General features: G+C 33.4%; 1 protein-coding gene across 1 annotated transcript in view; it reads right to left on the bottom strand.

Moving 5' to 3' along the window:
• Positions 1 to 3,976: 3,976 nt before the first annotated feature.
• Positions 3,977 to 12,462, bottom strand: part of S1P (membrane-bound transcription factor site-1 protease) — a 55,674-nt gene continuing 47,188 nt past the window's right edge. Inside the window, exon 15 of the mRNA XM_089649906.1 lies at positions 3,977 to 6,234. Coding sequence (XP_089506032.1) covers positions 5,963 to 6,234 — 272 coding nt within the window. The 3' untranslated portion in view covers positions 3,977 to 5,962. The remainder of the gene's footprint in view (positions 6,235 to 12,462) is intronic.

The raw sequence follows: 12,462 nt of genomic DNA, 5'->3' as shown, positions 1-12,462 counted from the left end.
CAAGCAACGTTTAAATTCTAAACCTGGATATTCAGATCTGGTCACCAAATACGGCTAGTCATTTCAAGCAACGTTTAAATTCTGAACCTGGATATTCAGATCTGGTCACCAAATACGGCTAGTCATTTCAAGCAACGTTTAAATTCTAAACCTGGATATTCAGATCTGGTCACCAAATACGGCTAGTCATTTCAAGCAACGTTTAAATTCTGAACCTGGATATTCAGATCTGGTCACCAAATACGGCTAGTCATTTCAAGCAACGTTTAAATTCTGAATTAATTAATCAATTACGAAAAAGCGTGGGGTTAAGAATATTTTTTTTAAATTATAGTTGTAATTTATTGTCGATTTTTTAAAAAAATTGCGATATTTTAAATAAAATTTAATAATTATTGTTTAAATAAATTAGCAATCTGGCAGCATTCATTTGCAGGTGGTCAATCCAATGCAGTCATGACGTTTGTGTGAGTGCTTTCCTTTGTCTCAGTGTGTTGCGCAGCAGTTTTATATGAACCGTTTTTTGATTCATCGGGATTGTTTTTAAAACTATACATTCTTTGTACCTTCAAATTAGTGGAAATAAACTTAAGTGTGTCAAGCTGCTCGTTATATTCCGGTAATTCTGGAAGGCTTTTAACATAAGCAATAATATTCATAAATCACATTCCGCGAAGTTGTAAATAACTAAATTTATTAAAAAATATACGTTGTAGGATAGCCTAGCAAGTAACATTTTGACAGAGCACTTACGGTGATTTAAAAAACAACGGCGCTGTTCAAATAATCCAATTATTATTATTGATAAGTACCTAAGTGAGGAAAATTGTTTTTAAAAGTGCTCAGAATTATTGGACTTCGATTATAAATTCAGGAAATCTACTAATTAGTTTCTTAGTTTCAAAATTAGACTATTTAATACGTGAAACGCGTAAGAGGTGAAACCAAAGCATTCCAGAGGTGAAAAAATTTAGATACAAAAATAAAACTGATGTGTACAATACAAGAAGACAATCAGTGATTCGCATACGAAAAATGTGAATAATCATTATTGTTAAATAAAATATTTCTTTTCTGGTACTGGATTATGTAATACGGGCTTCGTTCGCAGCAACACGCGAGAGTTGCGATGTTGCTTTCAAATTTTGACAAAGGATAAAACAGTGGTGACATGTGGTGAAAATATGTTTAATTAATTTTTTATTAAAAAAAAAACGTTACCGGACAGCAAAGTGCACATAACATTTTTTACTCCAAATGTGCTAAGGAATAGCTGGTTAAAGTTTGTCGGGTTAGTGCCGATACACCCTGTATAAAAATGTCCAGTCAACGAATTTTCTTTACTTTTTTTATAAAATTCCACACTGATTTTGGTTTTAAATATTGCAACACTAAAAGTTTGTATGTATGTACAAACAGTAATAATATGTACGTATGTCATTATTTTATGTAGCGGTTTAACAAACAAAATAACACACATTTTTATCACTTATAAAATAAGACGGTGGATAATTTAAAATACCATGCCAAATAACAAATGTTGTACTGAAAAAATTAATTAAAAACGTGAATAAAGATATTTCAAATTAGAGATAAATGATTAATAAAATCAATTTTGCTCAAATTAGAAAAAAAGCTTCTAAAGGCCGTGTTGAAATTCAATGGTAATTAAATCGAATTTAATCTATGATTTTATCACATACAACCATTATTGTCTTTATTAACACACTTTGGCCGGGAAAGGTAGTTCTACCCGTTCGGTCGATTGATGCTTAATGCCGGGAAGGGTAGTTCTACCTTTTGCGCCGGCCTCATTTCAATGGCAGAAAAGACGGAATTATTCAATGTTTTTATATGAATATTATTTACCAATCTCTTTGTAAAGGTCCCAACTATGTACATATTATCGAATCGTAATGCAAGTCTTTTTTTTATATTTATCTTCGTGCCTTTCGTTTACATCAGCATTTCAACAAAAGGATGGTATATTATTAGAGGGTTTTTATGACTGTGAAACCCGATTCGAACCACTTTCTCTGTTCCGCACCCACTCAACTCCTATGTGCAAGCGAGCGAGAGATGTAGGGCGTATTTAAAGAAAGCAGGTATGAGCAAATACCGATAGGCGGATCGTAATAAACATTTTACAAGTTTAATTGAGTTGCATTTCAAATTATATTCGATTTTCGTTTAGTAATTTTATAGCTTAGGTATTCTTAGTTACTATGTAGAAATTTTTATTAAGATATTCTAATTATTTTCGAAGATATAACGATGTAAAACAAATTAAAGAAATTCACAAGGGACCTTTATTTTCGCCCGGAGTCAGGGTATAGCGCCAGTGCAAAAAATACCCGGCTGAAATGAGTTAACACATTATTATGGCCAAAGATTAAAAATTCAACAAGAGAAAGAACAGTCATCTTTTATTTAAGAAATGATACCTAAATTTATCGGATTCAAAACTAGTTAATGGCTTTGTAATATGTAATTTTTATTTTCAATGCGTATTTGAGGCAGTTACCAAATGACCGAACCCACAAAAAATGTAATGAAAAAGAAGCTTCATACATGGATTATAGTTATTTCTTCGGTAATTAGAAATGTGAAAAAAAAAATTATTATTTCAGCCTTGATTTTCAGCAAAAGCCGAAAGCCGTCAGCTCGCCGCGATTTACGTAAACACTTTGATTTTTGGCAACGGTAATTGCATGGCTCGCGAATGAGGATGAGGTTTTATGCGACACTCATGCAACTTCTTTCAAATATAAAACAAGTACAGTTGGCCTAATTAAAAGTACACAACTTTTGAGATGTTAAACAAAACAATACAAGTTTCTGACAATTTACTTAGTGTTAATTTTAATGTACATTTAAAAAAAAATGTTATTTTAAAATATTAATCGTTATTCATGTACATACATAATATGATGGTCTGGAAAGTATAATAGTTTTTACCAGGCCACTTTGTGTATATGAAAAAGTGCAATATGTCATTATGGCATTGTTTGTATTTTGGACTGAGACAGTGAAGAGTGGAGAAAATTATTATGTAATTAAAAAATGTATAATAGTTACACGTCAATTTGCATGCCATATTTACACAGCCAATTAAAAATAATAAGTACAACAGGCAACCAAAAACAACATACATACACTTTAATTCAAGAAAAACATCTCAACACACATGTACAGTCCAAAAATTTTATATTTGATGAATATAAAATATTAATTTATTTATATAGAAGTGATGAAATATTTTCAGTCTTTTCAATATTTACTTACTTCAAATATTTAAAACAACTAATTTATATATATTATATATTAGTTTGTATAATATTTATAATTTATTGTTACATAATATTATATTATATTTATCATATTTAATGCTGAAAAATCTTCTATTTTATATCGCAATATTTACAATATATTTCCTTCTAAATACCAGTTTACATATGTTTTCCAACATTAAACATTAAATAATAAATTTAACTACCTAAATTCAGAAAATTTTCAAAGATAACAGCACAGTAGTTATTTTAATTACAACAAATATCACAAAATATTTCATTCTCTTATTCTTAAAAGACAAATATTCCTTCGTTATTATTTACATATTATGTAAATTATTACTTATTCTGAATTCCTTTAGAGCCTGATGATAAACATGGGCTTGGAGAATTAAATATCAAAAGAGACTATTAATATTATCAGCTTTTTCCACATTGCTGAATATGTACTTACCATGAAGAGGATAACCATAACATGTTGGCTTTCAGTACCAAACCAAGTTCATAACGCATATTATGTGCACAATAAAAATTATTACATAATTAACATATTTTAATAACATAATCTTTCTTAATACTGAATACCAATTGTTTTCTAAATCTTAAATTAACTAAAAAAAATCACCTATTAAAGTTTAAAATAATTAATCAGTAATTATTCAAATAATATTATATTGAATGTGCGTCTGTCATTCTATGATGTGACATGTCAAAATAAAGCGAATTGACAGATTTTCTTTAAAATTTCAAACACTAAAAGGGCCTTGCTAACATTTGTTTAGTGTAAAATGTATAACATGTTTATTAGTAATGATGTAAAAGTGTGTTATAGCATAATATAGTCTACCTGCAAATTGAATAATAAATCTTTCAATTAGGTAAGTGCAAGTTATAACAGGGTGTCTTAGTTAAAGTGCACTAACTTCGGGAGATGATTCTACTTGAGGTAGAAGTAAAAAAGATACATAACTGGTAAATTTCATTGTTGTTATTTTCAAAAAAAACCTTGCTTGGAGTTTTGGGAATAGGGTAGGGAGATGAATGTAAGATATGTGTGGTATTCTAGCAGCGGCTTTATTGAAGTAGTCAGATTACAGAGTCCAAATAGAGTAGCCAGAGTTGTCACAGTTGTTGCTGTCGATGAATGACGATGTTGTCATGGTAGTTGATGTGCATCACAATGGGATACATGTAGGTCCCATCACGGTGGGATATGAATCCGTGGTTCACGGCGATGAAGTCAGTGTCTGGACACCTCGTCGGTCTTGCAGGTGGTGTTAATCACCGGTACTTCCTGGTACTCCAGTTTGAAGTAAGCCAAAGGTACAGTGAACCTGGTTGGCTGATGATTGTGAGCTCGAACCGTGGACGAAGCGACTTTTTCAAACTAACGACTTTGTCTTCAGAGGGCGAAACAGCTGTTACGCGTAATAATAATTACACAGCAGAACTTGTTTAAAAATAAACTGTTTTTATAAACCCAATAACAATATTATTGAATATAAAAAAAAATATATAAAAAAAATCATAAAAATTGTTATTGTATTCTAATTTTGTACTTACAGGTGAAATGATATTCCATTTGTTTTGAAGTTCACTTGGTGTGTCGCATTCTCACAAAGTTGCAATGAACAAGACGGCATTTTTAATAAAACGAGGATGAACTGCACTCGGCGACAACACAAACTCGACAAAATGAACGAAATCTTTACGTATTTAAATCACGCTCAGTAAACTATCTGCCAACGGTCGGGCGGCCTTCATAGCATATCTCCTTATATTCTATTATCTTTGGATACTACGCTGCTCTCGAAGATCTCGGGTGCTTGATGTACTTTGGACAGGCGTCTAAGTTCCAATGCGATGCGGATTGCATGTATTGATGTTCTAGATCTTTCGAGGAAGTACCAGGTATTATTCTATTAGCTGCCGCTACAGATTGAGTGTTTTTACTTGTACTATCACATATTGTAGAATCACTTCCCGAAGTTAGTGCACTTTAACCAGGACACCTTGTATATTTTCTTCCATGTGTATTAAGTAACCTAAAAAATCTTTTAATTTTTTTATATAATATACTGTATACATACCTATTTACAATAAAAACTAACTTAAATAAGTATATTACGCCTAAGTGTTCTGTTTTACTAAAATCTAACTATGCACCTCACAATCAAAAAACTCATTGCTTAGAGTTCCAGTTTTCCGTGGTTTCTAGAAAAAAAAATCTCATTGTACAATATTTATTTATATCTGAATTAAAGTACTTAAAAAGGTTAACTGAATCTGAGTTGGCGAAATTTTTAAATCATTAAATACAGTTAGTAAATTAATATAATATATGTTTTAAATTATACTAAGATCAAATAAAATTTGAATTCATGAATCAATTACATTCTTTGGTTACGATTTATAAACCAAAATCTTACAGCCTTAATCTTAACATTATTTTACAAAAATGCAACAAACTGTCCAAAACGACGAAATGTCCAAAACGAAAACCTAAAAAAACAAAAAAGTACTTGACAAAATCTATGATATAGACTGGGGGTATTCCCAATAACACATGGTTCGTGGATGACCACACAAAGAATACCCAAATCACAACAAAACCCCAGGTACTTCGAAAACCGAAAGGCAGGACTTAAATCCAAGACCACAGTCATTATTAGTTATGTGTGTGGAGTGACCGTGAAGCGGAAGAAATTGATAATGCGCATGACCGTCTCGGTGGTCCACCGTTTGATGGCTGGCCGGTTGAGGAAGAATCGGATAAACAGATACATGACGGTGATGGTCAGCACCAGCAGAAAGATGGACGTCCAGGTGAAGGAGGCTTGCTGCGGGTAGCGCGATGTCGGAAACACTTTGTCCACTTGCTTGTTGCGCCACACCCAGATGCCATCTTCGTTTTCTTCAATTCCATCCAATGATTTACCCAGGCCTGTAACAAGTTAAAAATGTAAGTAATATTGTAAAGTTACAACATAAAAAGTATCTCATTTGGCATAATTTAATGGTCCAATACAGATTTAGATAACTTAGAACGATTAATTAGAACTACGCTAACAAAGTTTAATTGCCATCATCGAAATTCAGCTATAGAACGAATTAATTTACCTAGAAATTTAGGAGGTAGAGGTATAGTCAAAATAACTTGTTTGAACCACAATCAGGTAGATACGCTAAAAACTTTTTTCCATAGGAAAGCTAATGGCTCAGAAATTAACAAAATAATTTGCAAGGCAGATAGAAACATTACACCTTTAAATTTATACGACGTGAATGCCAACATATTTATAAATCCCAACCAGGAATTATTAGATTCCTGGTCAAATAAAATTATTCACACAAAACACTTCAATTATCTCAACCAAACATATGTATACAAACTTTCGTCAAACAAATGGTTGAGTATTGGAGAGTTGAGCGCAGAAATAGAAGAATTTATGCTTGTCATTCGGGATAGAGTCATTAATACTAAAAAATATAGGAAGCATATAATCAAAGATACAAATCAAATTGATGATTTATGTAGAAAATTTTTGGCTTTTTTGGAAACTATAGAAAATATTATATCGGGATGTTATATATTAGCGCTGTTCGAGTATACCTTTAGGCACAGTCAAGTTTTAAAAATAATTCAACAAAGTTTGGTAACTAAACATAACTTGATTGACTGCCGTAATATATAGTACCATATTATGAATACGAACCAAATTCATTTTTAGAAAATGAATTTTATAAAATATATTATGATAAAACTATACTAACAGACCGAACGATTAGTCATAATAGACCTGATATAGTTTTACATGGCAAAATTAAAAAAATAACTTGATGTCGCTATTCCAAATTCCTGTAATATTCAAAAATCTGTTTCTGAAAAAAAAAAAAATTACACAGATTTAGAAAGATTTGATTATTGCACTATCCATCGGGTTTGTCGGATGCATAAAATCGTCCCATAACCTAGCATTCGGTGTAGTTTGGGACTGGTCCTTTGGGCGTGTGGCATAGGGCCTCATAGAGCCTCTGCACCACCTCTAAAAATATAGTGGAGTAAAAAAAAAATTACACAGATTTAGAAAGATTTGATTATTGCACTATCCATCGGGTTTGTCGGATGCATAAAATCGTCCCATAACCTAGCATTCGGTGTAGTTTGGGACTGGTCCTTTGGGCGTGTGGCATAGGGCCTCATAGAGCCTCTGCACCACCTCTAAAAATATAGTGGAGTCGCAGCTTCGCGACACCATTTTTGATCACACGTCTCCAGGAGTATTAGTTGATTTCACTTCACAAAATATATGTATATTCGCCCTGTCTGATATTAATTATCACTCCGAACTCTGATAAGCAACTGACACCACTTGTCAGATTTTACATGTGTCGCAACAATATTTTTAATATGGTGACATTTTGGGATGGGTAAAAGGGTAGGTAGGACATTTGCAGGATTTGGTATTGACATTACACTTGTCCTTTAAGCCTGTGGATGCATACCTAACAATCCCATATATATTGCGCGAACACTAACTACAAAATTTTTCGTTGTGACAGAAATGCCAGACCAAGTTCGAAGTCAAAAGGTGGAGGTGTTTTAATAGCAATTAAACGAAAGTACTCATCTAGAAAGTTACAGACGAAAAACAACAACATTGAACATTTATTTGTGCAAATCTCTACTGAACTGGAAAAATATATTATTGGAACCACCTACCTATCACCACTATTCGATATTCAAACATATAGAAACCATTGTGAAGACGTTGAAAATCTCTTGTCAAAATACCCAAACTCAAAACATGTTATTCTTGGATTACCTTCCAAATCTAAAATGGGAATCCAACGACAGAGGCTACATTACAAACGAAAGTGAAAATGACCGGGCACGATAAATCTTGGACACAGCAAATTTTTTAAACCTGTACCTGCTCAATTTCATTTATAACAACAACGATCGCTTACTAGACTTGGTACTATCAAATATTCCTAAAATATCTGTAGAACTATCTAATGATTCGCTCCTACCTACCGACAATCACCAATTTCACCTATACACGAAATTAAACATAGTATGTGATAACGATACCTAACCTGAACAAAAAACTCTGATCTTTAAACGAGCAGACTTTGACTCAATTAACTGCCATCTCAAATATAGACTGGTCTTTTTTGTCCGATGAAAATATTGATAAATCTTTAGACATACTTTATTTAACATTTTCTAACACTATTGAATCTTATGTACCTTTTTACAGACCTAGCTAACAACCTGTCTTAAGCAAAAAAAAAGTAAACACAAAAAATTCAAACAAAGCAAATCCATAGCTGATTATATAAACTTAAACGTTAGGACCAAAATGTAAAGATCTTTCCAAACAATGCTACAAAATGTACATAACTACCATCGAGGATAATGTCTTTAAATCCAAAAACCTCTGGAAATTACTTTGAAAAATAAACAATGAAAACACGGATTACTCACCAATAATTCAAATTAATGGATGAGTGTAAACAATACACAGGACATTGTACAGAACAGAAATTACTTTCCTTAGACACTGACAAATCTGCCGGCCCAGACAATATTCCACCAATATTATTTAAAAAATGCTCTAATGCATTATCTAAACCACTTACAGTACTATTCAACCGACTCTTGTTCCTTGGATATTTTCCAAACCGCTGGAAATCGAGCTTCATTACACCTATCCTCAAAAAAGGAGACGACACTGACATAGCCAATTAACGCCCCATTTGTATACAGTCAGTACTTCCTAAGCTTTTTGAATCACTGGTGCTTATGAAATCTATAGCAAATTAATAAAATTAATTAACCAAAAACAACAGGGTCTTATCAAAGGTAGATCAACCGCAACTAACTTAACAAAATTTTAAAAATTTATATTAGAATCTTTTGCAAAAAATAAACATGTCAACAGCAAATATACAGACTTTTCGAAGGTATTCGACAAAGTACCCCATAAAATACTAAACCGAAAACTATTTGCCCTAGGAATAAGAGATAACATGCTAAAATGGTTTACTAGCTATTTATCAAATCGTAAACTGATTGTTAAAATAAAATCTTAAAGGCGTAAAATAAACGACTTAACTTTTTTATTGAAACTCTAAATTCAACTGTTTCGAACTTCTGCAACTCATAAACTTACGAATACCTACAATAACAACACAACAAAATACACTATTCCCTGCAACACACATAAGCGCAACATAGCGAACTCCCTAATACATCGGTTTTACACTGTGGGAAACCAATACTTAGGTGATGTCGATATATTTAATATTAACAAGACAAGAAAAAGGTGACGACAATATCGACTTATCATGGCTCGGAAATGGAAATTGGACCTTCCAGGGGTAGGCCGAATATATATAAACCGAAGCTTGTCAGAGACTACAACAAAAACATGGGAGGTGTTGACAAAAAATATCAAATGCTGGAACCCTACTTGATTGAATGCAAGAGGTGCCTTAAATGGTACCACAAGCTGTTCAAGCGTCTGCTCAACGTGAGTATTCATAACTCTCTTGAGATGTATCGCCAGTCATCTCCATCGGAAGGAATGTACTTGATGTTTAGGACGTCCCTAGTAACAGAGTTGGCGGACAAGCACCCCCTGTTGGCAAAGCGTTCGGTGCCTAATAGTAATTGACATGTTTTCTAACCCTGCCCGCCTTATCCCTGGTAACCATTTCCTAAAGACCAATTGACTCACAGACTGAGACATACGATGATCAACGTCCACCAGTAATAAAGAAACGGCGCTTACGGTACATTGGTGTACCAACTGCAACAGGGTTGAAAAGAGAACAAGTTATTTTTGAGAACTCTGTGAGGTACCAGAGATATAATACTTGGGTTTAGTTTTGAAAAGGGTATTAACATGGAGGGGGAGTTCGATACGTGGGAGGGGTGGAAAATTTATTAAAAAGTTTTTGGACCTCTACTTACCACATATATTAATTACCACATACATAAAATAACAAATATACACGGTGTCCGGAAACTCGTAGTACAAGCGGGAAACTGGAGAATCTACACCACATGGGGAACCCAAAAAAACATAAAGTTTTTTGATTTAAGCATATTCACAAAAAAAAAAAAAAAAACAAAAAAAAATATTTTTCGGCTATTTTAGGGTTAAAGTTTTTTCTGGTGTTTAGGGTTGAACAACAGATGTTTTAACCCTGCAGAGCAGAAATATTTTATGATTACACCTGATTAAATGAAGGGTGATTTCAAAATAATGCTTCAAATCCGAGTTTCTTCATTTGTTTTACTTTCAAATAGTTTTAATTAGTTGGGTACTTTGATCTTCAGTAATAATTTATAAGAATTTGATTAAAAAAAAATTAAAAAAATCAACTTCTAACTCGATTTACTCGATAACGAAAGCTCAAATAAAAAAAATATATACTACAAAATCGACTCCAAATGTGATGTAGATTCACCAGTTTTCCGCTTGTACTACGAGTTTCCGGACACCCTGTATATGCAAATAGTCTCGATTATTTAAAAAAGCTAATTATCAATAGATTGTGAATGTTTGTTTGTTTTTTATTTACTCTATTTGTTTTCTGTTTTGTTTTTTGGATCATATCTGTATGTTTTGTTTTTGATATCTCTTTTTTGCCTTTGTTCACATTTTGCTTTTTATTTCTTTTTGTTAATACATAGTGTATAGTGATACTTAAACTGTGCATAATGTGAACATTTTTAAGTGGACTGTTGTCATCTATGCTTTTTACATTCTTTGCGGGAAATGAGAAAACTCGTCATACGCCTTTTTACAGTAAGACGCCGGAGACAAGTTTACTCATTTGTTGCGCAAAGTGTTAAGGAGCGGGAAACTTGTAAACAAGGGGTTCTAAATGTGTTTTCTATTGTCGGCGGTAACCGATCTATCTACCTGTCAATACAATGATTTTGAAACACAACAAAAAAAATAAAATCGTTGTCGCGTATGTTCTGCTCACAAACTATGCAGTGAAACGCGGTACATGTGCAAGTTTTGCAATGTGCCCCTGCATAAAGGAAAGTGTTTCGAACGCTATCACACATTGAAGCACTAATAGGTTATAGTTTTTTTTTATATGTATTGAAAATTTCTAAATAATCTTGTAATTTTGTATGAATAAATTTCGATATGTTATTTCGATTGTGAAATACTGTTTTTTCTATGATTCCCAAGAAAGTAGAAAGTTTTTGTTCATAAAAAAAGGAATTACACATACATTGCTAAGTAAATAAATAGAGACATCTTTTTAAAGTAAAACACTGAAAGTTTCATCGAAAAATATCAAATAGATGATAAGATATGAATATTTTCTGGAAAGTCTAATTTTGGCGCTAAAATTTAAAAAAACACCCGCACTTCGCCCCCACTTTGGCGGTAAAATGCCCGACCATTTAGTGTTAATAGTCTGTAAATGTTCCTAAATAATAAATAAAAGCATAACTTTGGTTAAAAATATGGCATAAAAAATATTTTTATTTTCCAGGAATGTAATCTATTATTCTCTTTTGTCTTACGCAATACTAAGGCCGATGGTTTCGCAAGTATGATGTATTTAGAGTGGCGACCGAGGAAAAGAATCTTATTCATTTGGTGTGCAAATGTGGTGTAGCAAATGGTGTGGAATAGGGTTACAGTATTTTCTACTTGTTGTAATTATTTTGGGGATTTGATAAGGAGACAATGAAAGACTGTGGTTGTGATGTCACAGCGTTTATTTTGTGTGAGTCAGTAGCGAAGTTGTGAGATGACTCCAGACCGATGACGATGACACCAGGTGTAAGCGGCGATGACGGCGGTAGAATGGTCGAGGCGATAAAATCGGTGGCTCGACACCGCGTTGGTGGAGGCAGATGCACAGACCGGCGAATTTGTCGCAGGGTCTAGGCGCATGAGGAACGCAGGCCAGGGATGATATTCGTGGCCAGGGCGCTGATGTAATCCAGAAAAGCCCATGATATATATATATATCCTATCCTATAAAGTATGTGCAGAGCCGGGTATAGGTGAGTAGGTCCGTGGCCTGTAGCGGCGTCATGAGGCTGGAAGCGGGAAGGGGCGCACGGGCCGGCCATAGCGGCCGCTCAGCAGGCAGCGGGTCCCTGTCCCCCTTGTCCCCCCATCCT

The sequence above is a fragment of the Hesperophylax consimilis genome, chromosome 31, assembly GCF_061612785.1.
Source record: "Hesperophylax consimilis isolate HC1 chromosome 31, BYU_Hcon_1.0, whole genome shotgun sequence".
Taxonomy (NCBI): Eukaryota; Metazoa; Arthropoda; class Insecta; order Trichoptera; family Limnephilidae; genus Hesperophylax; species Hesperophylax consimilis.
The sequence above is the reverse complement of the archived record's forward strand: the minus strand, read 5'-3'. Positions and strand labels throughout refer to the sequence as shown.